The sequence below is a fragment of the Lepidochelys olivacea genome (assembly GCF_965140295.1).
Source record: "Lepidochelys olivacea isolate rLepOli2 genome assembly, chromosome: 7".
NCBI lineage: Eukaryota > Metazoa > Chordata > Testudines > Cheloniidae > Lepidochelys > Lepidochelys olivacea.
In genome coordinates, this window is record NC_140417.1 from 43,289,880 (window position 1) to 43,312,450 (window position 22,571).

The 22,571-nt window shown below is 42.4% G+C and overlaps 1 protein-coding gene across 1 annotated transcript in view; it reads left to right on the forward strand.

Moving 5' to 3' along the window:
- Positions 1-22,571, forward strand: part of LOC311523923 (store-operated calcium entry regulator STIMATE-like) — a 105,972-nt gene that overhangs the window by 51,631 nt on the left and 31,770 nt on the right. Inside the window, exons 2-3 of the mRNA XM_084634471.1 lie at positions 15,676-15,724; positions 21,973-22,068. Of these exons, the coding sequence (XP_084490597.1) occupies positions 15,676-15,724; positions 21,973-22,068 (145 nt within the window). The remainder of the gene's footprint in view (positions 1-15,675; positions 15,725-21,972; positions 22,069-22,571) is intronic.

Below are 22,571 nucleotides of genomic sequence, written 5' to 3' on the forward strand. Positions count from 1 at the left end.
GGGTGCATAGAAACTGTGGGAAAATTGGATTGTTTAATTCTGCCTAAGGAAGTAAATGGGATAAGGGAATGCAATGGCAAACTACATCTTTACCTGTTTGCTGGCAGTGTCTGCTTTTGTTACTGCTTTTCTTGTAGAGATAGTGAGAAGAATGAATTGGTAGCCATTTTAGTGAGAGAAACGTGTTACTTTGCCGAGTGATAGAGCACAAGTGTTGTTATAATACTTCATTTAGCAGAATATTTAAGTGATGCAGTGTTTGGGAAAAGTGCCTGACTTTCTGTGTCAGAAGTTGAAGCTTAAGTTATTCACACAATTATAACCTGAGAAGCAGCAATGCAAGCTTTCTCCACATTACAGTAGTCAATGTACTTCAACTCTGAACTGAAGAACTAATTCAAGGAATGAAAAGATGGTTCTTTCTCTGTACACATTTATTGTTTGACTACTGAATAGTGATAATTGTGGTGTGAACATCTGTCTGTAGGGAGCTGGACTGAAAATACAAACTCGTTTCACATGGATCCAGTCAGTACTATCCGGTAATCTTGTGTCACTGTTGATCTTTTGTTGGATGATTTAGCTGGGGATGGGTCCTGCTTTGAGCAGGGGGTTGGACTAAGTGACCTCCTAAGGTCCCTTCCAACCCTGATATTCTATGATTCTATGATCTTGCTTGGATTTGTAATTAATAAGATGAATGAATTCTACAGCCTCTGAAATCAGGCTGAACTTTTTGAGATGAACAAGCATCTCAAGCAGGTTATTAAGAAAAAGCAGAAAGCCTAGAAGGAATGGAAGAGGAGATGGATCAACAAGTAAAACCTACCTTTTGGAGGTCAGGAAGTATAGGGATAAAGGGAGAATTGCCAAAAGCCAAGCGGAATTGGACCTTGCAAAGCGAATTAAAATCAATACTAAATGGTTCTTTAGCCATATAAATAAAAACTAAAAAAGGAAGGAAGAAGTGGGACCACTAAACACTGAGGATGGGGTGGAGACTAAAGATAATTTAGGTGTGGCCCAACACCTAAACGAATACTTTGCCTCATCTTTTTTTAATAAGAGTACTGAGGGGTTTGGGGACAGTGGCAGGAAAATTTAGTTCAGTTGGAGAAGATGGGAATTAATATGGAAATTGAAAGGTGGGGAAGGAACAGATTTAAGAGGAGACCGCAATGGGTGATGCTGAAAGGTGGACTGTCAGTTTGGTCTTGGGCCATTCTTATTTTCATTAATGCCCTTGGCCATTTTCATTAATGCCTTTGGCACAATAAAATTTGCAGATGAGACAAAGTTGGAAGATACTGGCAATATGGAAGAGGACCGGCATATCATACAAGAAGATTTGACAACCATGAAAACTGGAGTAATAGAAATGGGATGAAATTTAATAGTGCAGAGTGCAAAGTCATGCTCATTACCAACTTGAAGCAACGAAGGAGAGACACCTGGGTGTGTGGGTCAATCACAAAATGTCTGAGCCACAAATTTGATATGTCCATGAAAAAGGCTAATGCAATCCTAGGATGCATCAAGCAAGGTATTTCCAGTAGAGATAGTGAAGTGTTACCACCATTGTGCAAGGCACTGGTGAGACCTCATCCAGCATACTGTGTGCAGTTCTGACTTCCCACATTTAAGAAAGGTTTCAGAGTAACAGCCATGTTAGTCTGTATTTGTAAAAAGAAAAGGAGTACTTGTGGCATCTTAGAGACTAACCAATTTATTTGAGCATAAGCTTTCATGAGCTACAGCTCACTTCATCACATGCATACTGTGGAAAATACAGAAGACATTTTTATACACACAAACCATGAAAAAGTGGGTGATTATCACTACAAAAGGTTTATTCTCCACCCACCCCACTCTCCTGCTGGTAATAGCTTATCTAAAGTGATCACTCTCCTTACAATGTGTATGATAATCACGGTGGGCCATTTCCAGCACAAATCCAGGGTTTAACAAGAACGTCTGAGGAAGGGGGCGGGGGATAGGAAAAAACAAGGGGAAATAGGTTACCTTGCATAATGACTTAGCCACTCCCAGTCTCTATTCAAGCCTAAGTTAATTGTATCCAATTTGCAAATGAATTCCAATTCAGCAATCTCTCGCTGGAGTCTGGATTTGAAGTTTTTTTGTTGAAGAATTGCCACTTTTAGGTCTGTAATCGAGCTACCAAAGAGATTGAAGTGTTCTCCAACTGGTTTTTGAATGTTATAATTTTTGACATCTGATTTGTGTCCCTTTATTCTTTTACGTAGAGACTGTCCAGTTTGACCAGTATACGTGGCAGAGGGGCATTGCTGGCACATGATGGCATATGTCACATTGGTAGATGTGCAGGTGAATGAGCTTCTGATAGTTTGGCTGATGTGATTAGGCCCTATGATGGTGTCCCCTGAATAGATATGTGGGCACAGTTGGCAACGGGCTTTGTTGCAAGGATAGGTTCCTGGGTTAGTGGTTCTGTTGTGTGGTATGTGGTTGCTTCAGGTTGGGGGGCTGTCTGTAGGCAAGGACTGGCCTGTCTCCCAAGATTTGTGAGAGTGTTGGGTCATCCTTCAGGATAGGTTGTAGATCCTTGATAATGCGTTGGAGGGGTTTTAGTTGGGGGCTGAAGGTGACGGCTAGTGGCGTTCTGTTATTTTCTTTGTTAGGCCTGTCCTGTAGTAGGTGACTTCTGGGAACTCTTCTGGCTCTATCAATCTGTTTCTTCACTTCCGCAGGTGGGTATTGTAGTTGTAAGAATGCTTGATAGAGATCTTGTAGGTGTTTGTCTCTGTCTGAGGGGTTGGAGCAAATGCGGTTGTATCGCAGAGCTTGGTTGTAGACAATGGATCGTGTGGTGTGGTCAGGGTGAAAGCTGGAGACATGTAGGTAGGAATAGCGGTCAGTAGGTTTCCGGTATAGGGTGGTGTTTACGTGACCATCATTTATTAGCACTGTAGTGTCCAGGAAGTGGATCTCTTGTGTGGACTGGACCAGGCTGAGGTTGATGGTGGGATGGGAATTGTTGAAATCATGGTGGAATTCCTCAAGGGCTTCTTTTCCATAGGTCCAGATGATGAAGATGTCATCAATATAGCGCAAGTAGAGTAGGGGCGTTAGGGGACGAGAGCTGAGGAAGCGTTGTTCTAAGTCAGCCATAAAAATGTTGGCATACTGGGGCCATGCGGGTACCCATAGCAGTGCCGCTGATTTGAAGGTATACATTGTCCCCAAATGTACGTAAAAGAATAAATGGACACAAATCAGATGTCAAGAATTATAACATTCATAAACCAGTCGGAGAACACTTCAATCTCTCTGGTCACGCGATTACAGACATGAAAGTTGCGATATTACAACAGAAAAACTTCAAATTCCAGGCTCCGGCGAGAGACTGCTGAATTGGAATTCATTTGCAAATTGGATACAATTAACTTAGGCTTGAATAGAGACTGGGAGTGGCCAAGTCATTATGCAAGGTAACCTATTTCCCCTTGTTTTTTCCTACCCTCCCCCCTTCCTCAGATGTTCTTGTTAAACCCTGGATTTGTGCTGGAAATGGACCACCTTGATTATCATACACACTGTAAGGAGAGTGATCACTTTAGATAAGCTATTACCAACAGGAGAGTGGGTTTGTGTGTGGGGGTGGGGTGGGATGGGGAGAAAACCTGAATTTGTGCTGGAAATGGACCACCTTGATTATCATACACATTGTAAGGAGAATGATCACTTTAGATAAGCTATTACCAGCAGGAGAGTGGGGTGGGGAGAGAGTAAACCTTTTGTAGTGATAATCACCCATTTTTTCATGGTTTGTGTGTATAAGAACGTCTTCTGTATTTTCCACAGTATGCATCTGATGAAGTGAGCTGTAGCTCACGAAAGCTTATGCTCAAATAAATAGGTTAGTCTCTAAGGTGCCACAAGTACTCCTTTTCTTTATTTAAGAAAGGTTTATTCAAACTGGAACAGGTACAGAGAGAGGCTACTAGGATGATCAGAAGAATGGAGAACCTACCTCATGAGAGGAGGCTTAAGGAGTTCAGCTTGATTATCTTAACAAAATGAAGGCCAAGGTGACATATGATTGCTCTCTCTAAATATATCAGAGGGATAGACATCAGGAAGGGAGGGGAGTTATTTAAGTTAAGGGCCAATGCTGGCACAAGAACAGATAGTTATAAACTAGCTATTGATAAGTTTAGGCTTGAAATTAGACAAAGGTTTCTAACCATCAGATAAGTGAAATTCTGGAACAATTTTCAACGGGGAATAGTAGGAGCAAAAAATCTAACTTTTTTTCAAGAGTGTTCTTGATATAAATTTATAGGGGGGAAGGTCTGATGAGATTGTCTACAATGGCATATGCCCCATCCACAACTGCTATTAACAGATATGTTCAATGGCTGGAGATGGGATACTAGATGGGGCGGATTCTGAGTTACTACAAAGAATTGTTTGCCAGGTATGTGTCTGGTGGGCCTCGCCCATGTGCTTAAGGTCTAGCTAATCATCATGTTTGGGGTCAGGAAGGAATTTTCTCTCAGGTCAGATTGACAGACCTTCTGGGGAGATTTTTACCTTCCTCTGCAGTTTAGGGCACAGGTCACTTACAGGTTTAAACTAGAGTAAATAGTGGATTCTGTGTAACTTGAGGTTTTTAAATCAATATTTAAGGACTTCAGTAACACAGCTAGAGGTTATGGTCCTGTTACAGGAGTGGGTGGGTGGGGTTGTGTGGCCTACCATGCACAGGAGGTCACATTAGATTATCATGATAAATCCCTTCTGTCCTTAAAGTCTGAGTCTGAGATGTCCAATCTCAGGTCACTTGGACTTCAAATGAGCCATTATGGATTAAACAGTTTAGCAGACTTTAAAATTAATAGTATTTAGATTGCCCCAGTAAATCTGTGGCCAGAATTCTTACTGTGTGAATTAGTAGCTTAATATACTGTACACCACACATGAATCCACAAACTAAATCTCTAGAAGTTTTCAAAGTAAGCTTTTTCATTGTGATCCATATTGACTCAAATGAAATGGCACATTTTTCAAAAGACAGTGACCAAACGGGAGTATGCTTATCTTGCAGTCTTTGCCCTCAGATAAGATGCTGATATAGCTCAAATAAATGTTTATCAAATACTCACTGTTGGATTGATTCCTTTTGGATGCTTTACCCAACACAGTGTTCAAAAATCCATAATGAAAATAATGGATCAAAATCTAATGTTGGACAGTGTTTTCAAAATGAGTCATTTATCAGTATAATTTCTACCTCATGTTTGCAGAAAAGGAATAATTTTCTGCGAACTTCAAAATAAGTTTCTTATAGTCCATGCTTAGTTATTTTAGCTGTGGCTTTCTGGTATTTCACAAAAGTGACACTGGATTTCATAATCCATGATAGCTCTGAAAAGACTTTTTTATTAACAGCATACTGGTTAACCTAGATGAATGTCACTTTTTAACAAGTGTTTTACATTAATGCTGGCTCTGCACATATGGAACTCTGTACTAGCACACCTTGTTATTAAAACTTTGCCTTCTGCCTAAATGTTCACTCATTTTTTCTTGTCAATTCTTAACTTAATGGTGATATTACAGGGAGGTCAATATAGTTTAGCACTCTGCTATGACAAGTTGTAAAAATTCTGAAAGAGGATAGCAAATTGCTAGTTTTAATCCAAGTATGAAATCCTGACTCTTCACCTCTAGAAACTATATTTGTAAATTATTTCAAAGACATGAGGTTACAAACTTGAGCATCTTACTGTATGGTGGTTCTTAATGTACAGGAAATTTTACATGAGGTGGATATTGTTGGATCATAAACCAGCACTCTTTCAATAGTTCCTAAGCTATAAAAGCATGGAAAAGATCTGCATGCATTATTGTTTGATTAACCTTGTTTCTCTAGGCTTTAGAAATGGCAGCCTATTTCAACATACTGGCGTACTGTCTGACCTACAGCTAAATGACAGCTGAACTTGTACCTGACTGATGCATACCTTCCAGAAAAGCATTGAGTTTTGATTTAAAGACATTAAGATATGGAGAATCCACCACTTCCCTTGATAGTTTGTTCCAATCAATAATTGTCCTCACTTAAAAGTTGTGCCTTATTTCTAATTTGACTTTATCTGCCTTCAGCTTCCAGCCACTGGTTCTTGCTATGCTTTTCTTGGCTAGATTGAAGAGCCCTTTAGCACCCAGTATTTCCTCCTCATGAAGGTACTTATTGACTGTAATCGTCACCAGTCAGTTTGTCTCACTGTATGGCATTTTCCGCAATTCTTGAGCCATTTTTGTGGCTTTTTCTTGGACCTTCTCTAATTTTTCAACATCCTTTAAAATATGTGAATGCCAGAACTGTACACAGTATTCCAGGAGCCATCTCACCAGTGCTGTATGCAAAGAGAAAATCTCCCTCTGTTTATACAAGGATCACATTTAACCCTTTTTGCTACAGCATCGCACAGGGAACTCATGTTGAGTTGCTTGTCTTCTATGATCCCACAATCCTTTTTATTCACTACTTTCCAGGACACAATCACCATTCTGTAGGTATGGCCTGCATTTTTGTTCCTAGATGTACCTTGCATTTGGCTGTATTAAATGTTTGGGCTCAGTTTACCAAGCAATCCAGATAATTCTATGAGACTTCCCTTTCCTCATTATTTGCCATTCAGCCAATCTGTATGATGTGCAAATCTTAAGTGATTTTATACTTCCAGGTCATGATGAAAATGTTGATTAGCATCGGACCTGGTATCAGTCCCTGTGGAACGCCAATAGAAACACCCCCCCATTCAGTGATTCCCCATTGACTACTTCTTGAGATCTGTTTAGCCAGTTCTTAATACATTTAACATGTGCTTGACTGATCTTGTATAGTGCTAATATTTTAATTAAATGTTGTGTGGTACTAAGTCAGATGCCTTACAAAAGTCAATATTACATCAATGCAGTTACTTTTGCACTTCAAAGAAGTACATCAGGTTTGTTTGACAAGATCTATTTTCCAGAAAACTGTCAGTTGGAATTAAATATACCTTAAAATCTATGATTCTATGATTGATTCATATTTTTTATTAATCGAATCTTGTATCAGCTTTTCCCTTATTTTGCCTTGGATTGATGTCAGGTAACCAACCAATAGTCATCAGCATCAATAGACTTGGCCTTTTTGAATATTGACACAACATTAGCACTCTTCTTGACGTAGCATATATGATATACCCAGTGGAATCTCAGTGGTTATCATTGATTGGACACTGTCACAGCTACAGGGCCAACTGTGGCTAGGACCCCTTCTATTATTTCTCAAATGCATCCCTTAGGTGACAGGCCTGGCTTCCTGCACCTCACTAAAGGTGAAATCACACAGTCCAGGCACTCTAGGACTGAATCTCTGGGCTGCAGCGCCCTGGTTCCCAACCATGTTAATCACACAGGTCCAATTTGGTTTTGGCACCTGTAAGAGTTTCCCTTCAGGAGCCCTTGGCAGCATCCATTTGCAAGTACACAAACTGCCTTCGAAACAAAGCATTACTTATTCATAAGGTTAAGTTCTTCTTTGAGTGGTTACTCATGTCGATTCCATTCTAGGTGTGTGCGTGCCCCCGTGCACAGTCATCAGAGATTTTTGCCTTAGCGGTATCTATCGGGTTGACTGTGGCACCCCCTTGAGTGTCGCACTCATGCGCTGTTATATTAGGCACTCATGACCCTACACCTTCTCAGTTCCTTCTTACCACCCTTGTCGGTTGATCGGAACGCCTTGTCTTGCATCACAAGAGTGTTAATGGTTCTTACAATCCATTGTTCCATCTCCTTTGTTTTTAGTTGTTAGGTACTTAGACCATTAAGTTAAGTGTTAGAGTAGTAGTTTGAGAGTTAGAGTCCCGGCTGGGACTTCACCTCTGAGCAGAGCATGCCATGTTCCCTAGTCTTTAAGCCATGCTCATCATGCAGCCAGCTAATGCCTATTAGTGACCCCCACGACAGCTGTTTAAAGTGTTTGGGGGACTCCCACAGAAAGGACAAATGCAGGATCTGCAAAAACTTTTGCCCTCGAACTGAAAAGGAATGAGATATTTGTGTGAGGGCCCTCCCCATGGAGGCTGCTCATCATCCTGCCTCGGAGCTCTCTCGATTGGACTCCACACCCGGCACTTGGGCATCGGTGCGCAGCGCACCGCCAGCACCAGAATCCGCCCAGAACCCTTCCCCCCCTGCCAGCACTGAAGAAATGGTCGAAGTTGACGGGCCCACTAGCACCGCTCCCTACACATCAACACCAGGGAGCTCAGAGCGGTTCACCTGGCCTGCCAAACCTTCCTACCTCACATAAAAAGCAGGGTGGTCCAGGTCCTTGTGGACAATACAGCAGCTATGTACTATATCAACAAGCAGAGCAGAGCCAAATCATCTACCCTTTGCTAGAAAGCCCTCAGGCTCTGGAACTTCTGTATAGAAAACAACATCCATCTCATAGCTGCACACCTCCCCGGGGCCAGGAACGCTTTGGCAGATCACCTCAGCAGGACCTTTTCATCTCGCAACGAGTGGTCCCTCCATCCAGGAGTGGTCAGCATCATCTTCCAGAGATGGGAGACTCCTCAGGTGGACCTGCTCGCGTCCAGGTAGAACAGGAAATGCTTGATTTGGGGATCGACCAAAGGCTCGCTGTCAGACGCTTTTCTGCTCCCATGGTTGGGAGCTCTGTTGTACACCTTCACAGAGTACGCAGGACAGGGCAAAGGTAATCTTCATATGCTGTCCCCTGTTCTGTTCCGGGGGGGGGACTGGGATGGGGTGCTATCTCTGGTGCCTTCCTCCTGTCCTGGTCAGGCCAGTTTCTCTATGCCTTCCCCCCGGTTCCCATTGATTAGCAAGGTCCTGGAAAAAGTAAAGACAGACGAGGTCCGGGTCCTCCTGATCGCTCTGGCATGGCCCAGGCAACATTGGTACGGAACCCTCACAGGCCTGGCGGTTGCTCCACCGTGGCTGTTGCCGTTCCGCCCGGACCTGCTCTCCAAGGACCGGGGCCACCTCCTCCACCCCAACCTAGTTGCTCTCCACCTCACAGTGTGGCTGCTCAGTGGTTAGGTAGGGAGGAAAGGACGTGCTCAGAAGAGGTTCAATGCATCCTCCTAGAAAGCAGGTGGCCCTCCACACGCCATGCCTACTTGGCAAAGTGGTCCCAATTCTCCAGATAGGTGGATGAGCGTAGCGTTTCCCCGGTGGCCACCCTAATCCATTTTATCCTGGACTACCTTCTCCACCTTAGAGCCCAGGGCCTGGCACCCTCATCAGTCAAGGTGCACCTGGCAGCCATATTGGCCTTCCATCCACCAGTGCAGGGTCACACGGTATTCTTCCATGCTATGACTGGCTGGTTCCTCAAGGGGGTTGGACCATCTTTTTCCATATGCTAGGCCCCCGGTCCCTCAGTGGGACCTGAACCTGGTGTTGGCTCGTCTCACGGGGTCCCTGTTTGAGCTGCTAGCCACGTGCTCCTGGTCCCACTCTTGTGGAAAGTGACCTTCCGGGTCGCGATCACGTCGGCCAGGCGGGTCTCGAAGCTCAGGGTCCTGATCTCCGAGCCTCCATACGCAGTTTTTCATAAGGACAGGGTCCAACTCTGCCCACACCCAGCGTTCCTCCCGAAGGTGGTCTCCGTCTATCACACAGGTCAGGACATTTTTCTACTGGTCCTCTGCCCCATGTCCCATGCATCCAGTGCGGAGCGCCGTCTCCACATGCTTGATGCACGACAAGCTCTGGCTCTCTACCTCGAGCAGACCAAGCCATTCAGAAAGTTCTCGCAACGGTTCATCACCTCAGCTGAGCACATGAGATGTCGGTCTCCACTCAGTGGCTCTCAAACCGGATCACTTCGTGCATCCGTACCTGTTAAGATCTGGAGGGTATCCCCCCGCCACTGATTGTGAAAGCACACTCGACTCGAGCGCAAGCCACATCAGCTGCCTTCTTGGCCCACGTCCCCATCCAGGACATTTGTAAGGCTGCCACGTGGTCTTTGGTTCACACGTTCACCTCGCACTATGAGATCATCTCCCAAATCAGGATGATGCCAGGTTCAGCAGGGCTGTACTCCATCCCGAGAATTTGTGAACTCCTACCCACCTCCAACAGATATAGCTTGGAATCACCTATTGTGGAATACACATGAGCAATCACTCGAAGAAGAAAAGACAGTTACTTTTTCTGTAACTGGTGTTCTTAGAGATGTGTTGCTCATGTCTATTCCACAATATCTCGAAGAACACTAGTTACAGAAAAGGTAACTGTCTTTTCACCCAGGACATGACTGCCAGGTTCCTCAAGGGCCTTGTGTGCCTCTGCCCTCACATCAGGAACCCCATTCCTCCATGGGGCCTGAATCTTGTGCTGTCACGGCTCACTGGACCTCCTTCCCCCCGCCCCTCGAATCTCTGGTTTCCTGCTCTCTCCTTCTCCTTCCCTAGAAGGTGGCGTTTCTGATTGCAATCCACCCACCGGGTCTCTGAGATTATTGCGCTTACCTCGGAAATCCCCCCATGTCGTCTTTTACAAAAACAAGGTCCAGCTGCAGCCACATCCAGTTTTCCTGCCCAAGGTGGTCTCAGTTTCATAGGGGCCAGGACATTTAGATACCTGTCTTTTTTTTTTTCTTCCCCAAAGCTGCATAAGTTGGAGGAGGAGTGTAGGTTGCATCCCCTAGGCGTCAGGAGAGCACTAGCCTTCTACACTGAAAGGACCAAGCCATTCTGCAAGTCGACACAGTTGTTACTACGGTGGCTGACAGGATAAAAAGTCGTCTGGTGTCCACTCAAAGAATTTCTTCTTGGATCACTGTCTGCATTCACTGCTGCTTCAATCAGGCAAAAGTGCCACCCCTGGCAATTGTAACCACCCACTCAACCACGGCGCAAGCCTCTGCAGCAGCTTTCCAAGCCTAGGTGCCTATCCAGGACATTTGCAGGACAGCCACCTGGTTGTCCGTCTGCACGTTTACGTCCCATTACACAGTTACCCAGCAGACCCAGGACGATCCTGGCTTTGTTAGAGCAGTGCTGCAAGCTGCTAGACTATGACCTCCACGCCCCCTCTCCGAGGATACTGTTTGCAAGTCATCTAGAATGGAATCAACAGGAGCAAGCACTCGAAGAAGAAAAAAGTTACCTACCTTTTCCTAACTGTTGTTGTTCAAGATGTGTTGCTCATGTCCATTCTGTTACCCACCCTCCTACCCCTCTTTCGGAGTTGCCAGCAAGAAGGAACTGAGAAGACGTAGGTTCGGAAGCGCCTAATATGCCAGCACATGAGCACAGCACTCAGGGGCGCCACAGCTGACCCTCTGGATACCGCTAAGGCAAAAATCTCTGACAACTGTGCATGTGGGTGCGCAAACACCTAGAATGGAATGGACATGAGCAACACATCTCAAAGAACAACCATTACGAAAAGGGAGATAACTGTATTTTCATCTTCTGTCACAGGTATTTTTAGTAAAAGTCAGGGACAGGTCGCGGACAATAAACAAAAATTCACAGAAGCACGCAACCTGTCCCTGACTTTTTTTTAAAAATACCTGGGGAGTGAGGGGGCTTGCTGCTGCTCCAGCCTCTGGGAGGAGCTGATTCAACTCCGACTGCTGTTCCAGTAGCCCTGGGGCTGGCTGCTGGTCAGCTGTTCCGGCGGGCCCGGGGCTGACCGAGAAGAAGTCACAGAGGTTCTGGAAAGTCATGGAATCCGTGACAGAATTGTAGCCTTACTTATTCATTCCTCAGAGGTACAAAGCATACAGAGGAAAGGCTACAAATAACTGAGGCCTAACTGAATGGATCTTACCTATCCTTTTAGGACTAGATGCTAAGACCCTGCTTAAAGACTACCTGCCTGCAGCTCCTATTTTTCTCCTAGTCTGTATGTCAGCCTTGTATCCCAGTGACCAGTTCCCTCTCCTTTGCTGCCAGGGGAACTATTTTAGCTGCTTACGGTCTTTTATGATCTCAGCCTTGGCAAAACAAATCCTGTTAAGTTTGCTGGCACCTGAAAGTAGCATCTCGCAAATTTGAAGATGTATACCAGAGGCTGCCCTAAATGGGAGAACTGTGGGTTCCCCCCTCTATAGCCTCCTTTAATTTAACTCCTGGCATGTAGGCAGGTTAATATCAGATAACCTGAGAGGCATACAATTTTTTTTTTTAAACACCTCCCTCATTTTCCAGAAACCCAGTGCAAATCCCTGAAATTTGTGAATGAGTTATGCAAACAAACCTAACCTAGCAAAGTCATTTGTGTTTTAGTTCTAATTTAAATCCATAGCATACCACTAAAAATACCCTAGTATAGTTTATTTTTAAAAAATGAAATGTGAAGTTTGTTTCCAATATTTCCATGCATTAGGGTTGTTTGATTCCTAGACTTTGACATGCAATAGCAATCTGGCTAGCCAGGATATTGATGGCATCTTCGCATAACCCTCTTGTATCTAAGTATTGCAATACATATGGTCTCCATGTGGGAGTCCTATTTGTGAGGTGAATTTTGCACTATGGTAGACTAAATCAAAATTTCCTTGCTTTATCTGAGACTTTACCCTTAATGTGTTAACTTGCTATTTTCTGCTTTATTAGCTAACAGAGTGACTGACTGACTCTCTAAATCTAACTAAAATGATCCATTATCTTCCAGTCACCTCCATTTCCTTCCCCACAATCGATCTCTCTAAGTAACAAAGCTTGACTAATTCCTTCTATTCTCCTCTCACACCATCATTCACTGCTGCTGGGTGTGCTGTATCTATCTCTGACATCTGTAGTATCTAGAACCAGTGGTTCTTGCAACAGAATTTTTGGTGGCCTCAAAGTGTGACCACCAACTCTTGCTGGGAGCCCTGCTGATCATTTTTCCTGAAATATTTAACTTCAGGAAAAACAAATAAATATGCACATACACGCGTCCAAATCTTTGTAATTTATTAAATCTTTTTGCAGACTCAATAATAAGAATACTGTACAGTTGTCTCTGTTCTTTACGGGACCTAAACAGAATAGAAACACAAATAAGGTGCTCTGCAGGTTCTTGTGTTTTTTGTTATTGTTTGTTTTGCTTTTTTGGTTGCTCTTTTTAAAAGACTTGCTCACTAGTAAGTCTGCTGCTGTGAAAAGTGATATTAACAAACATACAAATATCACTTTTCACAGCAGCAGACTGACTTAGTCCTGGCAAGCCTGGGGACAAATTAAGCTTTGGATGGGAAGGTCGGTAGGGGGGAAATAGGGGACGAGGGGGAACGCATGATGGGCTGGTGGGGGCCAAGGGCGATGTGGGGAGGTGAGCCCCTCACCCAGGGGTTGGAGCTCTGTGGCCAGAGCCTGCTGCCCACCACTCCAGGGCTGGAGCCCAACCCTACTGTCCTGAGGAAGGTGGGGAACTCACTACCTGCTGGCTCCTCCAGCATTTGTCTCAGGGCAGGAGGGTCCAACCCCTGCTGGTGGCCCTGGGGGAGGGACCACTGCTTCCCCCTTCCCCATCACTGCCCAGGAGGCTGTGGTTGCAAGAAATGCCCCTGGTGTACATATGCAGCCATGGTGGCTGCATTTGAGAAACACTGATCTAGACACACATAACAAATTAGTAATTCAAGGTTACAGCAGAAGAGCACTTATTGATTGCATTACAGATTGTGCAAGGGGTGAACGATTTACCTTCGTGTTTATTTTTGTAGGCTTATATAATTGGCATCACTCAATACTTGATTTTTTATAAGTAGGAAGTAAATGGCACTAAAATGCTCTCTTTTGTGTAGGACTTGTCTGATGTGAAAGCACGTTTTGCTTTTTGCTTTAATTTTGAGTAACGCAAGCTACACAAAGATCATCAAAACTATCCAGCCATAAAAGTACACTTCGTCAAGCAAGGAGTAGACTGCCTTTGCCCTGTGAATTATACTAATTCTTATGCTTTCTGTTTCTAGTCTTGTCAATTTAAACACTTTGTTCTGCACAGCTATGCTTTATACTGCATACATTGACTTATTTATTTCAAAGTAGCAAGGGGCAGAAGAAGTCAACTGCATTAAGTTTTGTGTTTTCCGAACCAGCCAAGATACCTTAGATTAAGGATTATTATTTGCTGGATGAATGACCATAACTAAGGACACCAGGATGATGAAAATAAGTGATATGGCTGTGAAAAAAGCTAATGCAGTCTTGGGATGCATCAGGCGAGGTATTTCTAGTAGAGATAAGGAGGTTTTAGTACCATTATACAAGGCATTTGTGAGACCTCATCTGGAATACTCTGTGCAGTTCTGGTCTCCCATGTTTAAGAAGGATGAATTCAAACTGGAACAGGTACAGAGAAGGGCTACTCGGATGATCCAAGGAATGGAAAACCTGGCTTATGAAAGGAGACTCAAGGAGCTTGGCTTGTTTAGCCTAACCAAAAGAAGGTTGAGTGGAGATATGATTGCTCTCTATAAGTATATCAGAGGGATAAATTCCAGAGAGGGAGAGGAATTATTTAAGCTCAGTACCAGTGTGGACAAAAGAACAAATGGACATAAACTAGTCATCGGGAAGTTTAGACTTGAAATTAGACGAAGGTTTCTAATCATCAGAGGAGTGAACTTTTGGAATAGCCTTCCAAGGGAAACAGTGGGGGCAAAAGACCTATCTGGCTTGAAGATTAAACTCGATAAGTTTATGGAAGAGATGGTATGATGGGATCACATGATTTTGGCAATTAATTGAGCTTTAACTATTCATAGTAAATAGGCCCAATGGCCTGTGATGGGATGTTAGATGGGGTGGGATCTGAGTTACTACAGAGAATTCTTTCCTGGGTATCTGGCTGGTGAATCTTGCTCAGATGCTCAGGGTTCAGCTGATCACCATATTTGGGATCAGGAAGGAATTTTCCTCCAGGGCAGATTGGAAGAGGCCTTGGAGGTTTTTCGCCTTCCTCTGGGGCATGGGTCACTTACTGGAGGATTCTCTTTTCCTTGAAGTCTTTAAACCATGGTTTGAGGACTTCAGTAGCTCAGACATAGGTGAGAGGTTTATCGCAGAGGTGGGTGGGTGAGACTCTGTGGACTGTTGTGCAGGAGGTCAGACTAGATGATCATAATGGTTCCTTCTGACCTTAATATCTATGAATCTAAGTAATTGCACATGATAAAAATCTGTAATAGTTGATTATCAAAGTAGAGAAAACCTTGCAACTGAAAAAAGAAGTCGATAGCTTAGAACATAAGAATAGCCGTTCTGGATCAGACCAGTGGTCTTTCTAGCCCATATCCTGTTGTCTTAGAGTGGACAGTTCCTGATGCTTCAAAGGAAATAAACAGAATAGGGCATTTATTGAGTGATCCATTCCCTGTCGTCCAGTCCCAGATTCTGGCAGTCAGATGTTTAGGACACCCAGCATATGAGGTTGCGTCCCTGACCATTTTGGATAATAGCCATTGATGTACCTATCCTCCATGAACCAATTGCTCTTTATGTGGCTGTCCCTAGGAGTTTGATATGTTGAAGCATGTTTCTGAATAAAGAACTTCAATACTATAAATTAATATTACACCTCCATATGCTGATCTACTTCTTAATTTTTTATTTTTGTTACATTGGGAATCACTGATTGTCTTCAATTTTCTTTCAGTAAAACGCTTCAGAGAACCAAAGCATGAAAGACGTCCTTGGAGGATATGGTAAGTCTTTAATAGCTCCTAGAATGTTTTTTTATATCCTAGATGTTCAGCTCATGGAAAATGAAAGAATGATCACTTGCATATAATGTATAATATGAGAAAGCACTTTAATAGTCAGACTTAAGGGAATACATGAGGAATGATGGACGCAAATCTGACATCAGGAATCATAACATTCAAAAACTGGTAAGAGAACACTTCAGCCTCTCTGGCCACTCAGTAAAAGATTTAAGGGTGGAAATTTTGCAACAGAAAAGCTTCAAAAACAGAGTCCAGCGAGAAACTGCTGAGCTTGAATTAATATGCAAACTTGATACCATTAACTTGGGTTTGAATAGAGACTGGGAGTGGCTGGGTCATTACACATATTGAATCTATTTCCCTAAGTTAAGTATCCTTACACCTTCTTGTCAACTATCTAAATGGGCCATCTTGATTATCACTACAACAGTTTTTTTTCTCCTGCTGATAATAGCTCATCTTAACTAATTAGCCTCTCACAGTTTGTATGGCAACTTCCAACTTAACTGTACGTGTGTGTGTGTATATATGTATATATCTTCTTGCTATATGTTCCATTCTATGCATCTGATGAAGTGGGCTGTAGCCCACAAAAGCTTATGCTCTAATAAATTTGTTAGTCTCTAAGGTGCCACAAGTATTCCAGTCATTATTTTACTGTATGTTTTTCCTGTTCGTTCTGTCTTACTACATACCCCTTTAGAAATCTTCTTCTAAATGCTAAAGATTCAAAAAATATTTGTGTGAAAGCTTGAGGTATCGTTTTTAAAGTAGCTGTTTTACTCCCTTTTCTGTACACCAAACTAAATCTTCCCTAAAATATGCCTGTGCAGATCCTTGTTGAGGCTTTGGGATCCATGTATTTAATTGAAGGTAGAATTTGGCCCATAATGTTGAAAAGCAGAATGTCTTGTCAGAGCTTTGTAAACTTGGACTCTTAGCTGATGTGCGGGTTCATATAAACACTATTCAGATTACCCCCAAAATGTCTTTCCTTTGTCATCTGTTTTTTCATTTATTGAAATGTCTAATATTTCTTAAAGAAAAGGCTTTAAAATGAAATTAAACCACAAAAATATCAGGAAAAATACTAAGTCTTTCAAAAGTAAATGGGGTCTTAAATTACAGGCCAAATTTTCAAACTTGGATGCTAAAAAATTTGTTTAGGCACCTAAATAGAACTATTTTGTAAGGTACCTTTTTGTAAATTGAAATCTAAATAAGTACCTGGACCTGGCTTTTCAGTGGTACTGAGCAGAAACAACTGCTGTTTGAAAACAGCTAAGGTTACACCTTTAAACATTAGGTCCCAGATATTTTTTGGCACCCAAGCTTAAAAATGTGGCCCAACCATTCTGAATACATATATTACCTAGTGTAAACAGTTTCACTTTTAGCATATGCCAGACAAAACTATCTAAAATGAACACCAAGATTGGCCAATTTAGGGAACCTAGTTGATCTTCATGAAAGAAGTTGACACTGGTTGAAAGTAAATTCCTTGCAGCTTGTTGTTAGAGTAAATTTTCTAGCTACATTACATGTAACTGCAATTCTCAGCTCTTGTGTGAGCATCAGATTTAATTTGAAGACGTTAACATTATCTTGTGTAACTTCACTGTTTGATCCAATGATCAACATGCAGCTATTCAGGAGTTGAAGTTGGTAATAAATTCTCTATTTTATATGCTATTTGTTTCATCATATGATCCTGGAGAACTGTTTTGTAGAGTTTTAACTCATTATTTGGTTGCCTATGAAATACTGACTTAAAGCAAACTTCAGATGAGTTATGATTGAAAGAAGCCAGTCTGGTCCTCTCCATCAGCCAGCATGGGAATAGTTTGACTTCAGTAAGTAAGATATACCTGGTGGAACCTACATCCAAAGGATCATGATTTCCCTTCTGAAAATGAATGTAGTGTGTTCCTTATATATAATTTCCCCTTCTTATTTATCAGTCTTCATTGTGCAAAGGTCACCAGATACATTAGTATGCTCCTTCAGCCTGCTTACGGCTTGAGGACAGAACTAGATCTGTCATTCACTGGCAGCAGGGGAATGTCATATCCACTGAAGCTCCCTTCAGTTTTGTCTGCCTCCACAGTGACATGTGGCTCAGCCCGATATTCTGCTGCAGGGCTTTTCTAAGAGAAATGTCAACTTTCTATTTAAAATTTCTGTATAATATTTTGACTCAATAACTTGTCCATCTCATTTCCAGCAGTGTCTTGGGGTTGCATTTGCCTTTGGAAAGACTGTCCTCTTAGTGCTGCTTCTTCTTGGGAGGCATTTGCAACAGCTGTTGTCTTTGCAGGCATCAGGAGATAAGTTAGGCCAAGGGAAAACCATTGGCAAAAGGAAAGATCTTGGCCTCCTGCTTCATCTCTCTCCCTCCAATCAAGTGTCTTGTTGAGGAGGTTGGCCAGCTCTGTGGGAAGAATACAGTTCCCCCCACAACCCAGTCTGGGCACAAAAGAAGCTAGGGTGGATTGGAGAGGCCAAGAGAGATGCACGGTATGTCTGCTTTGCAGCTGGGAGGTGTGACTGCATCTTGTGTAAGCATACCTGAGCTAGCTTTAATCTAGCTAGATTAAAGTTAGCTTGAACAACGATGGGAGTGTAGCCATGGAAGCTGGAGCAGCAGCGGGCCTAGCCTCCTGAGTACAAGGACTGGGTACATATCCAAGTGGCTAGCCTGTTCTGCTGCGCCTTAGCTTTGATCTAGATACATCAATCTTGGGTGGGCCTGTACAAGTTGCAATATCATATCTTCATTGTAGTGTAAATGTACCCACAGGCACAGTCTCCACAGCCCAGGCAGGGTTGCCTCTGCCTCCATCCCGCAAGCAAGAAAGGAGGCAGGCAAGATTGGGAAAAACTGGCTTGCAGGCAAGTGACTATTCTCCCATATTGTCAGGGAGTCACTGTTTCTAAAGGGGGAAGATTTTTTGCCTGAACTATGGCCTCCTTACTGTACAGGCCCTTCCATTAAACACACTAAGTGCCCTCACATGCTTTCACAAGCAGTACTAACATGGGTGCGCAGTATTGCAAGTATGAGCCCTCAACTAGAAATCCTATGACATAAGGGTGTCTTGCTGAAAAAGAGAGCAGGACACATCTTTCATGTAGGTATATGGGGCCTTCATCACTGAGATCAGATGCTCATGCAAATCAGTCCCCAGCTCTTATTGCTACAATGGGAAACTTTATGGGAAGTTGAGGCTATTCAGAGTAATCAGAAAAGTAGACTTACAATCCTGGCTTCTGCCAGACACTGTAGAAAGAAATTCCCATTTTTACATCCCAGAGGCAACTCTTCCTTTCTGCATATGGATGTCACTGTTTTTCAGCTTCAATCATTACCCCACAGGCAGCTTTCTTTTTGCATATGGATGTCGCTGTTTTGTTTAACTTTGATCATTACCACTTCTTCTGGCTAGTGCTTCCAGGTCTCTTCCAGGATCAATGTAGTATTAATACCAGCTTTAAGGAAGAAGAAAATTCTATTTTATTTCTGCCTGGACAGTTTTACTGATCAGGGCTTTGTACAGAGAGACCTGAAAAATCAGCACACTATGATATTGTTCTTGGAGTACTTTGGATTCATGATAAAAACAAACATACAATGTCAGAGAAGTCGGTCATAGGCCTGGCCTTAGGGTGAATGCGGTCATGTACAAGGTCTCTTTTCAACAGAATATTAATAGAAGATGAAGATGGCCATAAAGGAAAAGTGGTGTCATGGAAGAAAATGCAGTTTTGTTGGAGCGTACTGGGAATGCTGATCTCATGCACAGACATGCATCAATGAACACAAGACCTGTCCAGTAATTCCTGCAATCCCCTCTGCATTATCACATTGGCTGTGGAGATCAAGGTTCTATTATATACTCTCTCCTCTCTCAGGAACAATGGAAAAGGTAGGAAGGCGCATAGGCCACAGGGCACTTCATTTCAGTTTCCAGATGCAAGGTCACCATTGTAAATCAGTTTGACCTGGTGACCACTTGGCATCTGGAAACAGCAGTAGTCCCCTGTGGCCTCTTTGTGCACCATATGAGATGGTGAGTGACCTCTCACAAAGCTTGGCAATGTCTTTCCTATGTGACTTCCCACCTGTTCTGCTGCTAGCCAAGATCATACAAAAGATGGAAGCGTCAAAAAAGTGGAAGTCTGTTTATGCCTTCCTGGCTGAAGACTATGGCTTTGAGGCCTGATTAACCTAGTGTTCATTGGATCTTCTGATGTTTCTATCTCATAATGAAGTAAGCTTGATCTCCCTTAATGTTTGGTATCAGCTGAGGCTGATGTGAATCAGGTGCTATTGTTCTAGAAATTAGGAATTGCAATGAGCTTCAGCACTTTAAAATATTGTTTCCAGTGACCAATCCTAAACTTTAAAGTCATTGAAAATCTAAAACTCTTTGCTTCCCACATACTAGAAATTAATCTAGAGCTGAAATTCCTAGTCGGTGCCCCTCAGCAAGTAGTTTTCTATTTTTAAAACACAACATCTAGTTCCTAAACTTCCCAGCTGATGTGTGTGGTACTTGTTGGTGCTGATGAGGTAGATAACTTGCTGTTTTCTCAGTTCCTACATTCAACTCTCTGCATCTGGTGCTGAAGATGAGAGAATAGAGCTAAGGGACAAGAAAACCAGGAAGGGGACAAGAATACAGGGCAAGAACACTGTGTTGGTCTTTAAAAAGGAGAAATTTTTTTGAATTAATGCAAAAAGCCAGCAAAGGAAACAATAGACAATGAAAGAAAAGGAGAAAAATATTAAGTAACAAAAGGAGAGAACAGAGCTCATCCAGATGCACTGTTTTGATACATGTTTCCCATACTTCGTGATGTGAATAAAATGTGTACTGACCCCTCTAATTTTGTGCAGAAGAAAAGAGAATGTTCTTGATCTGGACTCACTGACATAGTCTGTATCTAGTGTAAAGGAGTCGTATTTTTAAAACTTTCCATAGTGATGGGATCTTTTTTCTCAATTAGTTTGCTACTTGGCAGTAATATTTGATGTATAACTTGCATTGTAATTTAATTGAGACAAGGTGGATGAGGTAATATCTTTTATTGAGCCAGCTTCTGTTGGTGGACGAGACAAGCTTTCGAGGAAGAAGAGCTCTCTGTAAGCTTGAAAGCTTGTCTATCACCAAAAGAAGTTGGTCCAATAAAAGATATTACTTCACCCACCTTCTCTCGCTATTAATGGCCAGTCTGTTTGATTTATTTGGAGGTGGTGGGGTGGGAGGAAAGTGCAGGTGTTAGAAGGCAGTTGAGCATGTTTTTATTTTCTGCTCCTACCTGTGCTGCTGACTCCTTGCTAGAGGAGGAGAAAGTAACAGCAACACACACATCCTGTACAAGTACTATATAGAAACAAACACTGTCTTCATTGCAAAGCTTCTGTTGGACTATATTTTATTTTAAATAAATAGGGAATAAGAACTGCTGCTGAATGAAATGGTGAGCAAAAGAAGTTCCTTGTTCTTCAAGTTACCTTTTCAGGAGGAAGAGCTCTGTGTAAACTCGAAAGGTTGGCACTCTCGCCATCAGAAGTTGGTTCAATAAAAAAAAATATTACCTCACCCATCTTGGCTCTCTAATATCCTGGGATCAACATGGCTACAACAACACTGCATACAACAATGGAAGATATTGTAAATTAATTGACATTCAGTATAGCCATTTACTTCCAGGCTAAAATATCAACATCAGCTTTTTAATAAACTAGACTTTAGATGAAGGGAGCATTATCTAGCTGTTAAAGTGCAGAACTAATGGCCAGATGATCTGAATTGTATTCCTCGCTCTGCCACAAACCTGCTATAAATGCATAAATAAAAAATAAAAAAATATTTCTTGCAAGACTGTGCTATATTTGTTTATAAAATTCTATTAATCTCTTTACTGTTACTGTAATGCTATTCTGTAATCTACACAAAATACTAGCAGCCTCTCCCCACTGCTTAAATTATAACAGAAGGAGGTGATAGTGAAGTTTCATATTATTCAGAACAGGTACATTACAAAGTACAAATTTAAAACTGCACTTTGTCAGAAATTAATGTGTTATGACTTGGTAATTTGAAAAAGTCCATAATTAGTACTGGGCTCTGACTAATTAGTATGAATTAGCAAGGTTCTACTATATTTTGATTGTTTAATGTAAGTACTTTTCAAAATCCAATCCTTTTTATTTTATACAGGTTTTTAGATACGTCCAAACAAGCCATAGGGATGTTGTTCATACACTTTGCAAATGTGTATTTATCAGACCTAACTGAAGAGGACCCTTGTTCACTGTGAGTGCTGTGAATTTGAGTAAACTACTCTTTAGGGAAATATCTTTTCTGAGATTCATTGACAGTTTAATTGGGGGTTGATGGTTGGAAAAAGAATCTGAGGAACTATATGAGGGGTTTTTGAAAGTTCACATTTTAAGAATAACTAATGGAGGATCAGAATTCTGGTATCGTTTCCTTGTCAGTGTGAACTGGGAATCATTGAGAGGCAATTGAGTGTCCTGACGCCTTGTATTGTGGGGAGAAAAGCACCTTGTATCTCCAAGGAAACATCACCCCACACACACACACACCCCTCCTCTCTTGCCAAATTAATGTATCATTAATAAGGATATGATTTAGTCATGGAGGTCACAGATTCGGTGACTTTAACAAACCTCTGTGACTTCTTCGGCTTCAGCCCCTGCAGCTGTGCCGTGGGCTGGGATCATCAGTCCTTTTTCCCCCCATCCCCTCGTATTTTTTAGTAAAACTCAGAGACAGGTTGTGGGCTTCTATGAATT